The sequence below is a fragment of the Poecilia reticulata genome, chromosome 20, assembly GCF_904066995.2.
Source record: "Poecilia reticulata chromosome 20, P_reticulata-male-v2, whole genome shotgun sequence".
NCBI lineage: Eukaryota > Metazoa > Chordata > Actinopteri > Cyprinodontiformes > Poeciliidae > Poecilia > Poecilia reticulata.
The window spans coordinates 14,873,016-14,895,422 of record NC_088849.1 but is presented as its reverse complement, the minus strand read 5'-3'; the positions used below and the strand labels follow the sequence as shown (position 1 = coordinate 14,895,422).

At 40.0% G+C, this 22,407-nt stretch overlaps 2 protein-coding genes and 1 long non-coding RNA gene across 6 annotated transcripts; 2 read left to right on the top strand and 1 right to left on the bottom strand.

The window, feature by feature from the left end:
* Positions 1 to 497: 497 nt before the first annotated feature.
* zdhhc23b (zDHHC palmitoyltransferase 23b) lies at positions 498 to 8,361 on the top strand. Of its 2 annotated transcripts, none has more exons than XM_008396323.3 (5): positions 498 to 1,085; positions 3,729 to 3,892; positions 4,280 to 4,969; positions 6,064 to 6,231; positions 6,910 to 8,361. In XM_008396323.3, exons 2-5 carry the CDS (start codon positions 3,747 to 3,749, stop codon positions 7,175 to 7,177), a joined length of 1,272 nt encoding a protein of 423 aa, XP_008394545.1. In that variant the 5' UTR covers positions 498 to 1,085; positions 3,729 to 3,746; the 3' UTR covers positions 7,178 to 8,361. The 2 variants fall into 2 exon arrangements, with proteins under 2 accessions (XP_008394545.1, XP_081457434.1); XM_081601308.1 differs by lacking the exon at positions 498 to 1,085 and adding an exon at positions 1,096 to 1,152.
* ccdc191 (coiled-coil domain containing 191) lies at positions 8,313 to 22,307 on the bottom strand. Of its 3 annotated transcripts, none has more exons than XM_008396329.3 (17): positions 21,908 to 22,307; positions 21,067 to 21,105; positions 20,818 to 20,953; positions 19,587 to 19,739; positions 19,249 to 19,427; positions 18,309 to 18,532; positions 17,580 to 17,721; positions 17,291 to 17,481; positions 16,666 to 16,915; positions 15,575 to 15,990; positions 14,284 to 14,429; positions 12,080 to 12,162; positions 11,902 to 12,003; positions 11,665 to 11,808; positions 10,476 to 10,628; positions 9,905 to 10,059; positions 8,313 to 8,604 (listed from the first exon to the last, which is right to left on the bottom strand). In XM_008396329.3, the coding sequence occupies exons 1-17, from the start codon at positions 21,968 to 21,970 to the stop codon at positions 8,439 to 8,441; spliced, it is 2,742 nt and encodes a 913-aa protein (XP_008394551.1). In that variant the 5' UTR covers positions 21,971 to 22,307; the 3' UTR covers positions 8,313 to 8,438. The 3 variants fall into 3 exon arrangements, with proteins under 3 accessions (XP_008394551.1, XP_008394554.1, XP_008394553.1); XM_008396332.3 differs by having other exon boundaries at positions 15,575 to 15,897; XM_008396331.3 differs by having other exon boundaries at positions 14,332 to 14,429; positions 21,908 to 22,306.
* LOC145549317 (uncharacterized) lies at positions 10,005 to 17,396 on the top strand. Its single transcript, XR_014085231.1, has 3 exons — positions 10,005 to 10,093; positions 12,803 to 12,953; positions 17,308 to 17,396. It is a non-coding gene; the product is annotated as an uncharacterized LOC145549317 (long non-coding RNA).
* Positions 22,308 to 22,407: the final 100 nt, after the last annotated feature.

Here is a 22,407-nt window from a genome sequence, read left to right as displayed (position 1 = left end):
AGCAATCAGTTTTACCCCTACTTTGCAGATAACACTACAGTATAAAGCCACATGTCTAACCTTATTGATGCATGATGGAACCTGGATAACAAGTCTTCACATATTGATCTCTACAGTGGAAAGCAGTTTCTGGGTGCTGCAGCTTCATTTGGCTTTTTTGTGTCAAATCATTGAATGCCTTCAACTGTAAGTTCAGTATGACTGGAAGTCTGGAGTAAATTCAAAAATGTTTTATCAAACAAATTTGGATTAAAGTGGCTTTTGAAAATAAACTTTAAGCAGATGTTAAATATACTATTGAACATGTCTCTAAACTGAAAATTATAACAAAGGCTTGAAAATATCAGTCCCTGCATATGTAATTGTCTTTCACTCATAAAATTTAATTAAATAAATTGGCCTTTTCAATAATCTAATTTGCTGAATATGACTAGTCTGCAGACAATGCTTTTTGTGTTTGTTAAATGCATATTTCAAAGATAATTCCTTAAAACAGTCGAACTAATTGTCTGTCTACACAAATTTATACAAAAGTAAATTAAACATGAAAAGATTATTTCCACACACATTATTTATTGGGTGGCTGGACAGAAAGGCAATAGCCCATGGCAGTATTCACACAAGAACCGCCTCTGGTGGTAGTGTTATATTCTCAAATTAAATTAAAAACTAAACACGCAAGACCTAATTTCCTGAAGTGTGCAAAGAAAAGCGTGCGATGTAGCTAAATGCCGCCTGTAATATGCAATTATGTGGCTGTAGAAGTTCTGGGCGGGGAAAAGTGCTTCATTCGACACCAGGAAGGAAAAGGAAACATCTCCTCTCTGTTGCACACACCGGGGACTTCGCTCAAAAGCTAAGCCAGAACCAGGAAGCAGAACCTCATGGAAGCTCTTTGCGGACTCCCGACACTTTAAATACCTTCAATAGGAACCGGTGTTCTGGTACCCTGCGCCGCACACCGAGTCTCGTGTAGCGGAAATAAACACCGGATACGAACCGCGGCTGCCAGCACCGAGGCTTCCGCTGAGGAGGACCGAGCCGATGTTCCCATGGAGGTGGAAGGAAAAACCAGCATGTAGCAGGTCGGTGTTCATGTCCGTTACCCCTGTTTCTGTTTCTATTCGGGCATACAGGTGGACAGACTTGCTGGTGCGTACAAGCTGCATTATGTTGAGAATATCTAAATAAGGCTCTCGGCATTATTTAGCTCTGCAAACTGCATTTAAAATGTCTCATTTTTGCTTTTAAGGTAACTTAGTGACTTAATAAAACTTTATGGCGTCTTTTATGTGTTTATACATTGCATATTCACTAACACAGCATTCAAGTCTCTTCATCTTTAAGGTTCATATAATGTTTATGAAGTAAAGTCAGCTTGCCTGGTTGATGTGTTTGAAGAGCAATAATTAAATGTAACTTAAAAAAAGTATTAAAGTTTATCTTCCTTTCTTATTTTTTCTTCTTCTATAAAAGACAACAGGCAACCTAAATCAAATTTGACATTTATTGACAAAATCTTTTGTGGGAAACAAAATAGAAATGACCTATTTATTTTTCTCCTTTTTCTGTCATGAAATGGTCTATATGAGTAGTTTCATTCTAATTGTTAAAGCTAGAGGTGGCTCTTGATGTGGTTATTTGTAAGGTAGCATTAGAAGGAGGGAGGGATTGTATTGGTTTTATGCATGAGTTCATGAGTGAAGAGTTAGCATGCCCTGTTTACTGCTGAATATAAAGCTACCAATGTGCTATGGTGTTTGAACCCACTACATTTCATTTTCTAACTTTAATCGGTTGGGATGGTCAGCTGAAGCAGGGAAGGCCCCATTGACAACCGCCTCTGGTTAAAACAGCATGTTGTCATGGGAAAAAAAAAGTTGAATTCCTCGTAGATCAATTTTGTTACGTCCTATGTTAAGTCATACCAAAATTTATTTTTACTTGGCAAGGCCAGCAAAACTGAAAAATTTATCATTTTTTTTCTTTTCTTAGTTACTGTTTTCTTCACATTTAGAAGTTTACATACACAAAGATTACTACATATTTCTGTAGGAAATGAGATGTGCATCTCTTGAAAGATAAAACAATATAAAAGACACACATTTTGGAAAATTTATCATTTTGCACTTAGCTTTTACATCCCATCTGTGTTTCAGACCATTACTTTAAAATTGGTGGGTGAGATTGGAATTAAGTAATAATTAAGCAGCAGGTGAGCTAGCAGTATAGCAACTTTTAAAATGTGGGAGTTAATTTATTTGTTTAATACTTGCTTGTTTAGGGCTTAATGACACAAGTACAGATGTTTAGTTGTCAAGATACAGGTTGCTCTTTTGACCACTGCTTGGTGTCGCAGTGGTTCGCACTGTTGCTTTGGGGCGAGAAGGCATTTGCGTGTTGCCCCCTTTCAAGACCGGGTTCTCACTGGGAACTCCAGTCTCCTCCCACAACATAAAGTCATGCATGTAAACCTTTTTGACTTTCCCTTCGGTATGAGTGTGTGCATAGTTATGCGTCTGTCTTGCTCTGTGATGGACTGTCCACAATGTGCCCTGCCTCTTGCCCAACGGCCCTGGAGACAGTAATCCTTAAAGACTCATGCTTTACATTCAGAGATAAAGAGTTTTTGACTTACTAAAAAGGTACCAGAAGGATCCCAGCTGCAGAGTCGGGAGTCTCATGGTTACACAGTCAGCAGATCCGTGGATGCTATCAACTGCAGAGATTCCTAATCTTAATCCCACCTGCAGAGGCACTCAAAGAACCGCAGCTGTCAGAGCACAGCAGGACAGGCTGAAAACGGCTGTGTGCCTCAGTAATGCTATGAATTGTTGCATTAGTCATCCTTTCGTTTTTGGCAGACGAGAGCAGATGTAGTGTTTGATGCTGCCTCGGGTCCACTAATCAGTGGGCGTAAGCCAGCTTGTCCTCTCCCTGCAGCTCCTGTGAGCTGCAGGGAGATGCTTGTAGGCTCAGTCGCTGACTTCAGCATCCTCGTTAGACATGTTGGTCGGATTATTAATTGTTTTTGCTCACATTCAGAGGCTCATTCAGACCTCCTCAACAGAGCCGGACCTCCCACTTTAGGGAAAGTGGGATGATTAATCCCATCTAGCTGCACACTTGTGGGATTGTTATAGATGCTCACGACACCTCAGCTTAAATCCGTCTGGACTATAAACGAGGCTGAAGAGGGAGGGAGGAGGGCTCATCATTAAAGCATGACAGATGTGTGGCAGATGTGCGGAAAGCAGACGGATCGGGTCGGGTCAAGTGAGCAGAGGCTTTGCTTTGCAGAAATGTGTGTGGGGGGGGAAAAAACGGGATCAGAAGCGCTTCATCGTCTAAAACATGTGCAAGTGTTTGATAATCTGATGCATTAAGAGATTATTTTAGCAAAGTGGGCTTGGAGTCACTTTTACTTATTGTGTTTCCCTTCCTGTTGCTCATCTTCCACTTTCCACGTAATTTAACTGCTGATTTCATCTACAGTGGCTGGAAGAAGCATTTATACCCTCTGAGCTGAAGATTTATGCGCCTAAATTGATATTATAATAATATTTAAAACGTACTATAATAATAAAACATACTAAAGTTTGATTTTGCAAAGCGACATGTGGATAAGTTCAAGGGGCATGAAGACTTTTGCAACACAAAACTTCATTGCTGACAAAAACAACACACCTGTAAATAAAAAAATTTTTTCTTTTTGAAACGTCCTACAGGTTGCAGTGCCGCTGGCCATGAAGAAGCGAGCAAAGAGGGCGCTGAAAGAGGAGGAGGAGGAGGAAGTGTTGTGCTGCTGCGAATATGTGAACAGACACGGGGAGCGCAGCCACGTCGCAGCCTGCTGCTGCGACTGCGAGGACCTGGACGACGCCTGCGACAGGTGGGAGGAGATAAATATTTTTTAAAAAAGCTACTCGGACTGAAGACAGAGTATTTGTGTTGTGATTTCTTTACTGTGAGAACTTGAGAGGTTTTATCTTTAAATCTGAGAACATAAAACATTTCATACAAATACCAAGATATATTTTAAGGTCTCACAACCCAACAGTGGGTTCTGTAAAAGGAAACCCCTTTTACAGAAATGTTTGTAGGAAATCAGGCAAACAAAATGGCTACACATTCTTTTTTATCTCTTGTCCAAAAGTCCATGAAGACTTGTTAGTTAGGAAGTGGAGGAAAAGGAATGTATTGATGTGCGGCAAATAAAAAAGCCGGAGGTGTAAAAAAAGTTACTTTACCTTTTTTTGTTTTTTGTTTGTTTCTTTAGGTTTCTGAAGAGAGAGCCTCAGAAACCGGAATCGTTGTCGCATGTGGCTGCAGTCGTCTCCGACCGGATCCGTGTACCCTGGTTTTGGGGCGGAGCCCGTAAACTGGATCTGTCCATCGTTCCTCCTCTCGTCCTCCTTCCTGCCCTGCTTCACCTCGCTGCTTTCCACTTCCTGCTCGGTGTGCTGGTTCTGACGGCTCTGCCCGGCCTTGTGTTGTGGTACTACTTCTTCACCCACCGCAAGAAGGGACGAACACTCTTCTTCCTCAGCCTGGCCCTCTTCTCCTTGGGGTACATGTATTACCTGTTCGTCTCAGAGGTGTTTCCACATGGGAATGTTGGTGAGGGTGAGCTGGCGGCTGTGAGCGTAGGGGTCGGCCTCACCCTGCTGACTCTTATCTATACCAAAAGAGATCCTGGGATCGTTCGACTGGATCAACAGGCCGTCCACAGCACGGTGACATATTACAGCGCCCCGCCAGACAAAGACTCTTCCTTCAATGGGGGGACGCAGGAGGTATCAATGACGGCAGTCCAGCGGATCGGATCCTTGGAGCAAGAGGGGCTGGAGTTGAAGGAAAGTGGCCGCAGGAACTGGTGTTCAGTGTGTAGGGTTGTGCGGCCGCCGAGGGCGGGACATTGTCGGATCTGTGGCGTCTGCGTGCTTCGTCTGGACCACCACTGTGTCTGGTGGGTGTGAGTCAGTTTGTCCCAAAGTTCACATCCAGTCAGCATACATCTAGAATCTCTGCACAGTACATACTAAAGTACATAAAGCGAAAGACTGTAGGAGTCATGCTTAAACTAGATGAAAAGCCAAGGAGAAATAATGAGTCTTTACAGATGTAAAACTCTCAACGGTTGAAGACGGCCTAATGTACATCATCAGGCTGTTCCAGAGTCCAGGAGCAGCAGCCCTAAAGGCTCTGTCACCTCCAGTCTTCAGCCAAAATTCAGAGATTTTCAGCAGTAATTTGCTCATACAAGCTTTCTGTTGGGATTATAAGAAAAATACCAATTCCAGGATGAACTGGCGTACCAGTCTCTCTAGATATTTAGGAATCAAATAGAAAAAAATAGCACACTGGAAGCCAGTGAAGTGAAACTAGTATGATATGTGGTCACGCCTTTGCTTACCAGTGTAAAGACGGGCTGCTGCAATTGAGTAATTATAATAATCCCACAGTGATGGCATAAAGGCTTGGATCTCTCTCTCCAGATCTTTGACAAGGCATCTGGCTTCTTCCTGGAGGCAGCAGAAAACTTCTTTTTTACTCCAAAGTTTTGGAGCAGGGCCTTGTTCTTGAAAAGCCCAACTTAATTTCTTTCCTCTAATAGGAACCGTTTGCTTCAGATGTGAGAAATGTTACACAATTGGTTGTTCCTACATTAATACAGTTTGGCTTCTGATCTCAAATCTGTTGAACATTTGTAAACTTTGCTTAAGAAAAAAGAAAAAAAAAAAAAAGCTCGATACCAAGAAATCACCCATATTCATTGAGGTCTATTGATTCTGCTAAGAGATTCCATTTTTACACAATAATTTTATGCAATTTTTGCCTCCAGAAACGTCTAAAGCTGTATATTGTAGAATTATTGCACACGTTAGTTTTCCTGCTATTGGTTCAGTCCCATTATTAGTAAGTTAGAAATAGTCTGAGGAAAGTATTTCCTTACAGTCACCAGTCCACTCCAGTTAGTATTTCTGCTCATATCTGCAGTCTGGATTCATTGTTCATTTGTCTGTGTGTCTTTACTGTACTTGTGTTTTCCCCCGGGGCCAGGATAAACAACTGTGTGGGCCAGGCCAATCACGTAAGCTTCCTGCTCACTCTCGTCTTCTTCCTGCTGACATCCCTGTACGGCATCGGCCTGGTGCTGTGGAGTGTGTGTCCCCAGCAGAACGTCCTCACTGCCTTACTCTACTGCCCTGGAGTTTACACCCAGTACAGGTTACACTTGGCACCATTATTCTTTTTATTTTTTAAAAATCTCATCTATGTGATATGCTGCCATTTTGAGGTACAAGTTTTGCCAGAACTTGTATACAATAGCAGGCAAACATATTCATACCTTTTGAACATAGTGTCACTTTACAATCATAAACCTTTGTGTATTGTATCTGGATTTTACGTGATATATAACAGTACACTGAAATTTGACTTGTATTATAGCCAATCAATATGTAGGATTCTTAACAAAAGATTGCAACAGTTCTGTGTTAACCTTGATTTTGGTTGATATCAGTCAAAAAGGCATTCTTCTGGAGTTCCAGTCATACCAATATATTTAAGAAGCTGAAGCTTTCTCAGTTATTGCAGTAGATGATTTTAAATTGTAGAACAAATATTAAGTTGTCCTATTTAGTTCCCAAAATGTAAAACTCCACAGCTACTAATGAGCCTGTTAAATCCTCTTTATTGTTTATTATTTCTCAGAATCAAGTTATCCCTGTTTTTATTGGTTAAAATAAAGACTTATCAGTTTTCTGGGAGACTTTCAATCACCAGGTACATAAATGCTAAATCACCTATTCTGAATGTTAGATCTAATACTCTATACCCCTCAGTCTTGTTTTCTATGTTGGGTCTAACTTAAGATATCTGCCTTGTCCTTTCTGTTTTCTCTAGCTCTGCTCTCTGCTTCACCTGCGCATGGTACTGCAGCATTGTGACCGGCGGTCTCCTGCATCTCCTTCTAGTGCAAATTATAAATATCAGCTATAACGTGACGGAGCGGGAAGCCCGAGTCGCACTGAGGGAGAAAACCGCCCGCAGCACCTGCTGGGGACTCGTCGTGGACACTGGCGTTTACTCTCGAGGTCTTTGGAGCAACTGGACTGAGTTCATGTCCATGGGAGACAAACTGAGGCTTTCGTCTCCAACAGACCTGGTGTGAGACACAATATAGGGGTGGTGGAAACAGCTTCTGACCACTGGGTGGCAGCATTGCCACTTCATCCGACAGTAGGTTTGCTCTCAGTCTCAAGCAGAGTCGGCGTTGCTCAGAGGTGTTTCTGCAGCTCTGGAGTTGCTCTTTGACATTTAGCGATAACTACTTCACATCTCAATGCTGTGAATTCACCGCCATTACAGTGACTGACAACCGGGACCTCATCTATGCAGCCGAATCCACCCACGGCATCTTAGTCACACACACAACTATCACTGCGAATGTCTTCCTTCGGACTCGGACTCTCAGCTACATTGCAGTGCCTTGGCAGACAACTGGGAGAAAGTTAAACTCTCACAAAGAAATAGGACATTTTCAGAAAGATTCCTCTGGATCTTATGTTATAGATCAAGATTCAAAATGTGGAAAAATGGGCAATTCTGATGAGACCATAATTAAATCTTTTTTTCTACATCCAAAATGCTATTCGTGTTACAGCTCAGGGCAATCCTGGAAGAAAATTTGTTAATGGGCCGGGGGCAGCGTTCATCTTCCAGCAGGACAGCTGCCTTAACCACAGTGAAATGGTTTCAGTCAAAGCATAATCATGAGCCAGAATGGCCCAGTCAAAGTTCAGAACTGCGTTCAGTTTGTATAACTGATCATGTATCATTTTTCTTCCATTTCACAATTAGATAGCAGGTGTTTGTTACATAAAATCCTAATCCTATACTTTGAAGTTTGGGAATTTTCTAACATAACCACTTGAAAAACTTTAATCGTCTTTGCGAGACTCTGCAAACCTCATTTATCTTTCTCAAACACTGACGCCACTTGTCTCCACTTTGCCTTGCAAATTGCATCTTAGGTTTTCATATCAGACAAATGAAATGTCTTGGCACAAGGCTAATTTAGGTACTGTGGTAGATGATTGCATTTGTATAATTTAAGCTACTTTGTATTACGCTGTCGTCGCACTTCCACATGAAAGCACTATAATGTATTCGATCAAATGCACAACTGTCAGCTTGAGTCTGGGGAAGTTTTTTTTTTTTTGTAACTTTCCACTTTTGCTACACTTTAGTTTCTAATAAAATATAACCTCTTTTGTATTTAAATAATTTCTCTGTTGTACATCTGCGGATTTTGAATGGATTTTATTTATTTTATTAAATGAAAGTGAGAAATGACCGAGCCTCTTCTTTATCACCTGTCACTGCTGGAGTAACGCTTTGATGCTTATGTCCGGATTGGCAGCTCGTCGCCTTCAGACGGTTTCTCTCTCAGACGCTCCTAATGGACGGGAGCAGAAATCCGGCAGAAGCTCTGCCACTTTCCTGCTCAGCTTCTCCCGTCGCACCTCTCTCTCCCTTTCCCTCCGCAGTGTGGTGGGAAGCTGCCTCCAGGCCTGGAAACACCTCTGCAGGACGCGCCTAAAACACAAGCAGATGGAAGGACAGACGAACACGGAGCAAGTGAGCATTAACGAAGTGGATCAGAGGGACCGCTGGCTAGACAACATGTAATTAGTCTTCACATGGTGTTTGGCAGCTAGGCAGCTGTTGGGGCTTCACCTGTAGCCTGCGGTCATTTAGCAGAACCAGACCAGGCAGCTGACGCTTAAAAATATTCCTCGAGTTTGACAATGAAGATATTATGTCATAAATTATTACGTAAAAATGAGGATAAAAAACATATTTTGCTTTCAGTTAATATTTTAACTGAAACCAATATTTTATTGGTTCATGTAGACTCTGTTCAATAATTACCATCAATATTCTTAGTCTGCCAGAATATCTCAGTAAAATGCATTTGTTTGTGACAAAATATAATAAGTTCAAGTGTGAATACTTTTGCAAAGTACATATAAGAGGCTGCATCTTTCTCCTCTCTGAGAGCAGCAGCTGTGTAAATAAGGGATATCAGAACGTTGTTGGATGGTTGTAAGTTAGTAAGAAGGTCATCAGGAAAGTTGGAAAAATGCTTGAGATTGAGAAGAGCTTTTCTAGACACCTGATCAAATGATTCTACTTTGTTCAGTACAGAAAAATCCATGAACTCACCTGAAACCAGAAAAATGCGTCCAGGCTTTTAGAGCTGGAAGTGACCGTACGTCTTTACAGCTTGACTCAGTTTTATACGACCTTGCCTGTCTACCTCAGTGACATTGTATGTACCTTTAATACATATGCTGAGAAATAAAAAACTGTCCTGAAGAAGCCTCATCCGCTCCTGTTGACAGGCTGCGGAGGAAAAACACTGGTTTCTACCAGGAAAGATGCCTCCTCTACAATCACACCCGCTCTCTTGTGTTTCACGCTCTGTCAGGCAAGTCCACATTTCATTTCAGATGTCTGCAGCTTTCTTTGTGAAAAGAGATTCAATGAAAACGCATTTTATGTTTTCTTGTTTACTAGTCTACCTATAAACACTAGGGGACACCAGGACAAAGAAATGCATTGTCTTCATGTTCTCGGAGGTTTTGTAAGCCTGCATGTTCTAAAAACTCTTTGTCTATAACCTAATAACCAAAAAATAAATAAAAATATGAAAAGAATATGTTTTTAAGTCTGCATTTAGATTGCGAGGCCTTAGAATAGTGGATATACTGCAGTTTAAAGGAGAAGTTTTTAGATATTGCTGATAAATTTTGTCCCACGAAAGAAACACAGCAAAGAGTTAGTTTTTATCGGGGCTACATCAGAACAAAACGCAGCGTCGGGCGGAGCAGACCTGTCCCGGTGTTCCTGAGCCAGTTTTCGACGGTCCCACTCCGTCAGCCTCTGCAGAATCATATGGTCCTGCAGAGCAAGCAGGAACCTTCTCAGAGTCCGCCTCCGATAAAAACGCTCAGCTCGCTCTTCCTGAATCATCCGCAGGTCAACCAGCTGAAACCAAGATAAGAATGTTGTGACTGATGAGGTAATAAAAAGCAGGAAAATCCCGTTTATCCGTTATTCTATCCATCATATATGCAGCAGTAGAGTTTACAAACGGATTTTTGTAAGCTCGAGAGTATATAAGACAGATTGTGGCAAAATGTAAACTGGATTTCTCATGACTTTTCTGCTGATGTCTGGTGTGCTCCTCCATAATGCTGTTTGTTCACAAATGTTCTCCCCTGAAAACTTCACAAAACAGCTGAACTTATGCTTTTAATTGAATTTTTAATTGCTTTTCATCTCAAAACTGTTGCTCTGCCAGGTTAGATCTAAATAAAATACATTTTGGTTGGAAGTTTAAAGGCTATGCACAGAAACCTTTGCAAGGTAATGTATACCGTTCATAAAAGGGGTATACTGACTTTTTTCCAGCAATTTAAACTCCAACGAAGCAAAAAATGCTTCTGCAGCTGGTCAGCACAGGCCACCCTCTCACGCTGGGTCTCTCTTGCATACTGTAGCCATCCCAGGGTGCACTGCTTCAGCAGGAAGAGGTTGTGATGACTCTCGGCCAGCTGGGAACAAATGGGTGGGGATAAATTAGTAATGCCCTATAATTTCCGAAACAAAGCAATATAGGATAGATTGTTGTTCCTTTAGAATTAATGCTTACCTTTAATTATTGCATTAAAAATATTTACATAAATAAAACGGTGTCGCAGTGGTTATGTTTCTCATACAGATTGATGTATTCACAAACATGTCTGAATTACACCACAGTGAATTACAAAAGTATTCATATCCATACATTTTGTCACTTTACAGCAAACCTTAGAGCATTTTATTAGGATTTTATGTGATGCACTAATACTAAGCAGTACATAATCATGAAATGTTTGCTCTTGCTAAATACTTGTTTGTGCAACCAGAGATCTGAAAAGAAGGCTGCGCTTTTGTATTAAGCCTTGTAAATCAATACCATTTGAAATTACATTTGGCTTCAATTACCGCTGCACGTCGTTTAAAGGTGTGCCTCTAACCGTCATTGCACATCTACAAACAAAAACCTGCATGTATTCTTTTTCGTCCAAAATATCTAAAACTGCTTTTGAAAATAACGACTGCCGCAGACTGACAATTGAACTACAAGGGGAATGAATGCAAATACATTCTGCGCTTTCATTTATTATATTGCATAAAATAAAACAAAGCAATTTCACTTCTGTGTGGCAATTATGCACTACTTAGTGATGGTTAATTACATCAAATCCTAAAACACTAGATATAGTGACGGCAACGTGACAAAATGTGGATCCTTAGAATATGGATGGGTTTGAAAGTCACTCGTTTTGCTTCTACTTATATGTTATGAACATACAGGGTGATGCAAGAGTATTATGTATTTTAACATGTCCACAGCAAGATAAGCCTTTTAATATTTAAATAAATGGCTAATATTATGCTTTGTTGTCATTCTGCTGTCATAAATACTGCCTGATCAGTATAATCTTCCTCTGAGCCAGAATGAAGTGTTTTCTGTGTTTATATGTTTGTGAGTTTGAGACAGGCTGGCTTTGAATGTCGTCACATTGCACAAAACGGGGCGTTTACCTCCATGTTTTCACTTCTTAACTGCATGAGGCGTTTCCATGGCGCCAGGCCTCGATGCGACAACAAGGTTTTGATATGGTGCTGACGGGCCAGTCTCATGAGCTCCTGACGCCTTTTTAATTGTCTTTGTCTTTCTGCTTCTCTCTGGATGGACGCAGGCAAGCAATACTTACATCTTGTGTGCAACTTGTACAAACTTGCGTCAGGTGAATAAAACATAAAAAAAATACTTCTCACCTCTCGTTCCAGCCTCTTCTCCTCCCTCTTCTTTTCGGCTGCCTTGCGTTTCTCTTCCTGTTCCTCCCGCTGCCTTTGTTCCTCGGCAGCTTTCATCTCAGCCTGAAGGTTCAGTCGTTAAAATCCGTGCAATTAATGCTTGAAAATATGGTTACTCTGGAAGGATTGTCAGTCTCACCAACTTTTCCTCTTCTTTCCTTCTCTTGATTTCCTCAATCTCCTGCCTTCGTTCGGCACGCTGTTGAGCTCGGGCTTCCATGGCTCGGGAGAGGGAAAAAAAAAGAGTTTCCAGTTTTTTAAGGCAAAGGAAATGCTTTTTTTTTTTTTGTAAAAAGAAAAATCAGAATTCTGTAGGTCAGCAAAGACCTTGAAAGTAATAGACGTTCTTAGAAAGGCATGGCATCACTTTAAGCAAGAAAATGAAGAAAAGAAAATATTGTATCAAGGGCATTTCACATAGTGGAGATAAACAGTTGTATGTGTGTGGGGGTTTGCAAAAAAGGTCAGAAAATCAGGCAAGTTTATTGTTCCAACCTCTGAAAGCAAATAGTGTGAGTAGTTTATGAGTTTTTGTGTTGTAATCTGACATCAGAAGCAGTAGGATAGACAGTGCATTAAAGGGAAATTATTGGACAAGAAATAATTACTAATCTGACAAGGTTGCACAGCCTGATGTTTCTGTAAATCCACTAAATTGAACGCAGATTTTTTATTTTTTGTGAAAGGGAGAATTGTTAATAGTTTTGGTCCCCTAAAGGTAATTTTCAGGAAACCCTCCTTCAGTTTTAAAGTCTGTCTGTTGGTAATAAAATAGTATTGTCCTGCTGTGTGTTTATAAATGGGCACTGGTGACGAAAACAGGCTCTCTTTGTTCTCCGTTTCATTTCAACTGTGTGTGCAGACAGTAGCAGTGCTTGGGATGAGACGCATGAAGACATGAGAAGTTCGGAGGTCAGCTGCTGCCCAATAGACATCCTGGGAAGGTTAATCCTCTTATGAGGGGACACGGACGGGTGCCAGACAGCGGTGGGAGAAGACCAAGGCAGCTTCAGGTGAAGGTCATTTATTTTCCATCAGGGTGCGAATCTATAATCTATAAAAGCAATCTGCTGAATCTGGTCACAAGACGGACTTTTAAATGAGGCAAGATCCATCTCGTTTGGCGTCAAAAGTGCTGAAGCTGGTGGAAGAAGAGGTTATGGTAACATTACGTTAAACATTTTTGGTTCTGCATTTGATGTGCTTGGTTATTTAGACTCATTGTTTCCCTCTCTCCGTCTCCAGTTAAAAACATATGCTGTTAAATTTAGAGATGAGAACGATTCCAACAGAGTATCAGCGTGACATTAAAAATTGTGGCATTAAAGGAGAGTGGGTGTTTTTCCATCAATCTGTGTCTTTTTGAATGTTATCTATTAATAGAGCGAAACTGGGTTTAAGTATGCAGAACGCAAACAGTGACAGGCAAGGTGCAATGATCCTGTGGGGTTTTCCTTTTGACTTTCACTGCGATCAAGGTGCAACTAGCATTCAGGTTGAACCATTAAGTGTCCCTATATATCAATTTGTATCTATATTTAGGTGTTTTTCTATTTCAGGAGTCTTTTTAGAGAACAGGGGTATATTTTTTCTGGGTCTCCTTTGATTTAACTGCAGCAACCAGGAAAAAAAATATAAAAAGATTATCAGGGTAGAAATCTAACCCAGTTGGCACTGGTAGGCGGAAATACTTTTAAACTCAAATACTGAACCTTCAGGATGAAGGTTTGTAGTAGGTGGGGGCTAAGTGTTTTTTATTGGATCCAAAACATAACATGCAGACTAGTTCATGTTGCAGAGCACGTCTTTACATTCAAGTATGTTTTTTTTTTAATCAGCTAAGTAAACTTCATGCCATTGACTCAAATTCTCTAAAAATGCCAATAAAGTTTTAGACTTTTGAGCGATGGCCTCGACTAAACAATCTGGAATTAATGTTCAATTGTTCTACCACTCTTTAACCCCACCCTCTTAGCTTACTGAAGCTCCATGGACAAGTTTGAATGTTATATATTCCAAACAATAACAAACGGTGCTGTTGTACAGCTAGAGGTTACGTCATTAACTGGTAATTTAAGATATTCGACAAAGTCACAAAGCACACAACAAGCAACCAGAGGAAAAAAAAAAGCTTTGTGGAAATGAAGTTTCCAGTAGCAAAGTGAAAATGCACATTTTCTTTGTTGTTTTGCAGCTTTACACTTTACACATAGTAAAACTGAAAAAAAACCCATATATTTTGAGATACTAAATATATTATTTTTATTACTGTAATTTCAGAAAAAGAGAAAGTAAAAGAATGATTGGATCAAGAGATACTGTGTACTGCCTGTGTCTCCTTACACTGAATGCATCTGTGAACATTCCCTGTTGTTAAGCTTTCAGGCTGACCTGTGATGATGGGATGGGGGCACGTCTGCTTCCTGACAGGCTTCCTGCAAGGTGCGTTCTGACTATCCGGCTCCCCTGTAGCCTTTGGAGCGCTGCAACTGGGATGATAACAGCCAGAAGAAAGAAAGCCTGTCACAACTTTTGTTTGCATGCTCACATCATCCTGATAGTTGCTTGACAAATTTCAGACGGCGGAGGGAATGTCCAGCGGCGAGAAGTAATGCCAGATTTGGCCCATAAATCTGAAACTACGGACAGGTTTTATCTCACAAGATATACTTTGTTTCTTTTCACATTAAAATCTCAAAAAAAACAAAACCCAACTCAGATTTATCTGTAAAGGTTTAAAACATTGTATCTATGTTAAAAATCAAAGTTATTTACACATTTTGAGCCCAAATATTTATCTCGCGCTTAATGACTGAGATGCAAACATTCACATCAATATTTTGTGTCACATACAAGTCGTCATCATCTTAATCATCAAGTGTTTCTGGTTAGCACGTTTCATCAACGAGGCAATTCGAAGTGCTTTACATGACAAAAAACAAACAACAAAAAATCCATTACATTGCAGTGGTAAAATATGGAGAAGTGATGAGAAGTTGCAGTCTTGACTAAAACTAAACATGTTCCAGATGTTATTAATCAAAGACGATTACAAACGGGTGGATTACTAGCCTTGACTTAAAGGAACTCAGCATTTCAGCCGATTTACAGAAAGTTTGTTCCAGATTAGTGGAGCATTAAAAACTGAATGCTGTTTCTCCATGTGTGGTAAATTGACACATATGTTCAACCATCTAGCTGTTAATATTTGAAGTGAAGTTGAAGAATTTGGCATCATTCTTTATTCCATCTGCATTTTATATTCTCCTTATGGTCAGCTTGCTTAACTTTAGTGTCCTCTGATCTTAAACATTTACTACAGAGGACATCTGGCTCATCTAGAGAGCCGCAAATTTAGGTCTTTCTTGAAAATGTGTTCTTTATTGATCAACACCTTCTCAGTCCTGGAGCACTGAGAGTTTCTTGATTGGTGATTTAATCACTACCATACAGGTACAGATATTTATCAATGCCTCAGAAAACCGTCAACTTATAATGTGGTGTATAAGTGGTTTAAAAATCACTTTTAAAAGGTTTCTATACTGACCATAAGCCAGTAGAAATCTCTTTACTGGTGTTGCTTTGAAAGTGATCTCAGGTCGCTTAAATTTTTAATGATGTTCAGTGAGCCAACCTGTGTTCCCCGGGGGCAAAGCTGCATCTCTTCGCTTCCTGCAGCGCTGACAGCTGAGTAATCTGTGCAGCCTTCTCCATTTCTAACTCCAACCCCGTAAAGATCTGCTTTTCCTTCAGCCGGGTGATTTGCTCCTGCTGCTCCTTCAGGAGTTTCCTCTGCTGTGTGATGATTTGCTTCTGGGCGGCGTGTCTGTTTTCGAACCTGCCAGCTGGTGATGCCGTGCGTTTGTTACCGAGAACCCTGTTGTCCGTCACCCTCTGCCGTGCGTCGTGTAGCTCTTCTGCAGTGGGCGCAGTGTGGCGTCTGGTCACCTGCCAAGGCTGAAGAGGTTGGCCCGCGTCACCCACAGAGATTTTACTCTGATGTCCCGTAGAAGCTTCTAGGACCTCAATCTCTGCTGCATGGCGGCCCTTCTATTGAATATGTGATGGACAAACGAAGGCAAGGCTAGACATGCAGAAACCATCGGCTAAAAATGGTCTAAGTTCCAGTTCAATGTAAAGCACTGATATAGTTTTGCTTCACAGAAATTGAGACATTTAAAGACATTTATTTATGTTAAATTCAACCATAATGGTTTACTGCCATTACAAATCTACATTATTAGACAGATAAAGCAAATGTCTTTGAGCAAAAGACACTCTGAAGTTAAGTCTCTGGTCTTTGTGGATTAGAAATTATTGTTTTTATTAGACAGTAATGCTGTACTTTATTCTGTTGCTGCCAATTTGATTTTCTATCCTTTCTTCTTGAGAGCAGTAAATATTTCAGCTACAGAGATTTATTTCTTTTCAGTGGCTAGAAGTAAAAGCTTCATGTTCTAAATGTGCAGAGAAATATTCCAGAGCAATATTGTTACTTTGTTTACTTTGTCTTAAAAACAAACACATTTTCCTGCTTTTTTTTTTTTTTTTTTTTTTTTTAAGACTTTCAACATTGCCCCATTGGGGATCGACTTATGTTTTAGTCATGTTTGTAATCCTAGAGTCATTTTTTTTTAACAACAATAAATCATAGAGTACTTTTTAGTGAAAAGCAGCAAAGAAATGTGTAGTTTTTGAGTCTGTAAAGGAGGCTGCATCCCTCACCTCGGCATCTGTATCTTCTTGACTCAGCGGCTGCTGGGCCAAACATATTGGTAAATTGGCAGGACTTTCTATGGCTGTGAGTTTGCCTGTGGCTGCAGCATCGATCAAGGCAGCCATCTTAACTTTGGTTTCCTGCTGCCGGGCCAAAAGGTCCCGTTGTGACTTCGCCCTCTGGCTCCAGAGCTGCCACTCACTCAGACATCGCCGTAGCAAACGTCTCTGGTCGTTTTCCACAGCCAGCTGGAGGTGCCTGAAGGATCATGAAGAGTTGCCCATATTTTATCTTTAAAACTATTAAATCAAGGTATCTAAAAGTTTAGAAAGTTATCTGCTGTGTTCCTGGTTGCTGTTTGTTTTGTGGATATTACAGCAAAAGGAAGCAAAATGCATATGCACTTTTGCCTTTGTAGACAAAAAATAAATAAAAAATCATGCATCATTTTACTTTGTGTTTAACTTGATTTTGTGCTGAAAATCAATTTAAACACATGAAAAAGCTTCTAAAAAAACACAAAAAAGCTCAAGAGACCAAAAATACTTTTGCAAAGAACTGTATATCGTGCAACTTATCGGTACATTAAAAGTTAATACAGATCCTTTGACCTTGACATTAAGCATTACTTGCCTGTTTTCTATTCGCAGTTGCTCCTCTGTTCTCGCCACCTCTCGCCGACTGCGCTCCGCCCACACCACGGCTCGCCACCCTCGCCACGCTCTCAGCTGCCTCCTCCAATCACAGAGGGCCACCGCCTTACCCATATGCAACTTTCGCCTTAACACCACTGAGTGCCATCCAGACAGATGCTTGTGCAGACACTGCAACAATTGCACTAATTAACGTCTGCAAGTGAAATTACAACCCGAAACCCCAGACCGGTCAGTGAGCTCATCTACTGCAAAGTGCATGCACCAACCTGGAGGTTGCTCATGTTAATCTTTGCCTGAATCTTCTGTTCTTGTTGTAGTCGATTAAACTCCTTCAGCAGCTGCTTTGAGGGAAGTGCAGGGGTTGACTCAAGGCTTCTGACTGCTCTCTGCACCTGTTTCTCTTTCTCTCTAGAAACCAAATGGAGACCAAAGACTCATTTTTTTAACGATAAATTACGTCAAGAGTTTGTTGCAGAAACGTGAATTTCTCAGGACATTAAGTAAAACAGAGATACTCACATTTTCTATTACAGGTTTTATTTTATTTCATTTAGAAATATTCAAAGCTGTGCAATTTTAAAACATAACTTTAGAGGCAGAAGCTCTGGAAAGTGATTAGGTTAAGCTCAGTTTTTTCACTACCACATTTTAAAACAAAAACACAGAATAAAAAGGTCATGTCAAGATTTTTTTTTTTCAAATTGGAAAGAGAAAAAAAAATGTAAGCAGAATTTAATTTGGGGACCCAATTTCAGTTCAAAAATATAAAAACCCATTCACATTTATTACATACAGAGTGACATTTATCTCTAATTATTTCTGTTAAGTTTAATTATTAAGCCTTACAGGTAATGAAAACCTCTAATTCAGTTTCGGAGATATTTGAATAATACATCAGATCAATCAGGAAGGATTTTTAATACATCAATGTTATGTTATGGCTAATAAGAATGGATTACAGTCAGAACAGATTATCCAATCAGGTAATGACCTACTTCTGACAAGCTGCATGCTCCAAGGCCTTCTTTTCCTCCATCATTCGCCTCAGTCTCGCCATCTCCTGCTGCACCATCTCCTCCTCTCTACGCTTCAGCTGCTTCTTCCTCTTCTCCTCCTCTTGCTCCTTCTTCTTCGCCTCCTCCCAGGCGTCCCGCTGAGCTTCCTTCTCTCTCCTCTTCCTCTGTTTCTCAGCCTCCCTTTGTGCCCTGTTCTCTCGCACCTTGAGCAGAAACCAGCATGTACTTGAGTCCATGTCTGTGTATATCTGTGATGCAACTTTATCATGGAGTTAAAGTTGCATGTCTTTTTCAATACGCATCTCCAGAACATGTCTTTTTTTGCCTATTATTCTTTGCAAAACAGCTCAAGTGCTATCAGATTTGATAGAGAACGACTCTGAGCATTAATTTTAGTTCTCGTCTCAACGTAATTTAGCTCGACACTTTGTTCTCGTCACTTTCTCATAATCGCCATGTTTGTGGAGTTCATGACTAAAGTTTGTCCTTTCAACAGGTATTTTGATTTTAAAACTAGGCCTCTTGGGTGCTTTTCTGATTAATGCTCCCTCTGATAAATGTTGTAAATGTTCAGATGTTATATTGTTTAATAACCAAATCCTACTCTAAACCTCTCCACACTTTTTCCCAGTGACCTGTCCGCCCTTCACGACGCTGCTTGTTTACTAATGTTTTCTAAAAAACCACTAAGGCATTCATAGAACAGCTTCAATTATACCAATTTCAAACTACACACATTCCCCTATTACCATAAATATTCTTCTCCTTCCACTTCATATTTATGGAGTATTTATGCACCACCCTGTGCCAGCCTATTAAATAAAATCCCATTGAAATACATAGGCTGATGTGACAAAATGTGAATCTGTTCACTGGATCATTAATACTTTTGCACAGCAACACATGCACAGGCACAAACCTGTTGATGTCGCGCTTCCATGGTGATTGCTGGATTTCTAAGCCTCTTCTGCTTTTCTTGATCATCGCGAGTCAACTCCGCCATCATTCCACCGTCCAGCAGCTCTTGCTTCATTAGATCTTGGAGGAAACTCTCAACAGCCAATTGTTCTTCTTCTTCGACCAGACAGTCATAAAGATCTGAAATGAGACTGAGAGATGAGCTTCACCTTTTCACAACTTGCCCTTTTCAGCTAATTAAAAGGATTTTCATCCACTTGGTGCCAGTGAATAGCTGCAGTATGGCGACAATGTAACATTTGTATCTTTAGACCCGCTGAATAAGAATTTAAAAAATACCGTCAAACTTTTTGTAATTGATGTAAGTAGGCTGGGCACTAGCTGCGGCAGTAGGTTGTGTGTTTTCAACACTGTCCTTCAATTCATCGTCATCCTCCATGTCCAGCTCTTTCCGTAACTTATCACTCAGCCAGTCATCTAGAAGAGCTTGAGCTGCAAGAAAGAGCAGATTCTGAGCCAAGTGAGATGACAAACTTTCTGACACTTGGATTTAAAAAAAATGATGGAATTAGTAATGCTGTTGGTGTATTGGTGAACAGATCACATGAACGCTGTGACTAAGATTATAATACCAGGATTTCCTAAATGGAAACTTACTTTAGGATTCAACTGCCACAATGTAAAATGATAAAGCTGGGGTAATAAGATGTTTTTTGTTAATACAACATTCCTAAGTGGGTAGAAATGTTCTCCAATTTTCTCTAGTTTGTAAATAAACTATATTGGATGGAATCCAAAATATTTTTTATCCTTCTCTTTAAGGTTATTCATTGGTTTTCATCAACAACTTTAATTATATTTAAGTCCTCACAACTCTTGTCCGTATTTATATTCAGGTCTAGTAATTTTTTAAGAAGCATTCAAATTAAATATTACTGCACAGGATAATTTAACTCTAGGGGGCACATTTATAAATTTGTATTATTCAAAAAGACTCTTTGCCCCCCTTTTTCCATATTCAACAACACCCTTAGCAAATGTTAATAATTAAATGTAACTGAATTATTATTATTTTTTATTTATATTTTAGTTTTAGAATTGTTCAAAGTGCTTCAATTTTAAGTAGTATCCCATGGCTTTCTGCAGCCATGAGCTGAGCTGAACTGAATCCAATCCAACTGAATGACTTCCTGTTTTCCTGGTCAATCTGAATTTGGAAAATACAAGAAAACATACAAATCAAGTAAGAAATGTATGTTGAAAAATTAGAGTGCTCTCCATAAGATACCTATTTGTCTGAAACATAACCGTAACCAAAATTTATGGAGAAAAATGGAAGGAGAAATTTGTGAGAATTACTTTCAAGTTCCAGTCTGGCATTAATCTAATAATTGTGATTATTTTTGTGCTTATTCTACATTATAAATAAATATCATAAAAAGATAGAACGGTGCAGTAAAAGAGTTGATCTGTCAGCATCCACGTTACTTAATGATTACACCTGACTGAAAGCAAATAAACTTTTAGTAACCTAAAAGTAGAAGGTATTTTTTTCTGTGATCTGACCTACCTTCACTGTAAGCGTCATCATGATCCCTCAACTGTTCAGAGCTTTCCAAAGGTACAGCCACTCTATTTATTGCTGATTGAGGTTTCCTATGGGAGAAGACTTCAGACACGGCTAACTCAGAGGCCATCTCCACTCGCTGAGGACAGAGACAAGGGCAATAAGACACATTAATGTAGATAAAAATAAAGACAGTCTAAAATATCATTAAGAGCAAATTGTTTTATGTTACCAGAGATGAAAAAGTCTCACCTTTCTCCACTCATCAATGTCATCCTTCTTCACAGGTTTCTGTTATTAAAGGACATAAAGATATACCTTTGGGTAAAATCAGAACAGAAAGATGCACGTCACATTGTCACTTTTGCCTTTCTGAAAAACCCCTCAGAGGGACCTTGAGCTGCTGATGCAGTGTGCAAATTGTGGGCTGAGGCAAGGGCCTGATGTCTGCGGATTATTTCACAGGAAAGCTCAGCTATTGCCTTAAATCCGCAGATTACCCCGGGAATCATTTCCCAGACTTCAAAAGGTGAGCGGTTTACCGGTAGCAATTCAGCTATCTCAGTCTCCGCCTGCAAGGGTGTACAGCTGCAAGCGTGTGAATATCTGACAACAGACCTGGATGATATTTACCATTCACTTAGCAGAAGCTACATCTATGCATATACTCTAGCTATATGTGTGTACCCTTCATGTATCATTTATCTTCATATAAAAGCTTGCTAACTATTTATACCCCTACAGCTTTTTCATATTTGGTCAGAGCACAACGACAAAACCATTCCATTGTAGCTTCTGCAGTTTGTTTAGTGTCATTGTCCTACTGGAAATAGAAACTATTCCGCAGTCCAAAGTCTTCAAAAGTATCAAACTGGTTTCCAATCGGGATTGCCTCTTACTTTGCTCCATCCATCTTCCAGTTAATGCCCACCAGCTTTCTCTCTACTAAACAAAAGCATCCCCATACTATGAATATTCAACTGTATCACTACACTGTATCTTTATGCCTGATGTAAAGGTTCTGAAATTAAGAACACACGTTTATTTTATCTTGGAGATGTGTACTCTCTTTTTAAGTGTAAGTCAAGCTTACCTTGTTGGGAGACCCGAGTGTTTTCCACCTGAACAGGTGATAATTGAACCCCGATGATGCCATCTCAACTGTTTATGCATCTGCATACAATTACGGTATAATCCTAAATCCCACTATGGACTTGTCTATTATTCCCACCGTGTACGATACCAAATTTGGGTAAGCCAAAAATTAGCAGAAAAGTTACCACAGAGTAAAACACGAACGTCGTAAACGTGTCAACATAACTAACACTAACTTGGACGGCAAAGGTTTCTGGGTAATGGAGTGCGTTTACTTATCATTTTTGCTGAATCTCGGGACCACAAATACGTTCGAAACTACGTGTCCCAGTAAGCTTTCGGCGTTGAGAAGTTCCCATGACAACGATGTTCGCCTCTGAAAACGGAAAGAAAATAAAGCATTTTTAAATCTGTGTTTTACGTGTGGCTACTAATTATACACCTGTATAGGTGTTTTTATTATCTTGGATACAAGTAAATTCTGAACAGATCACCAGT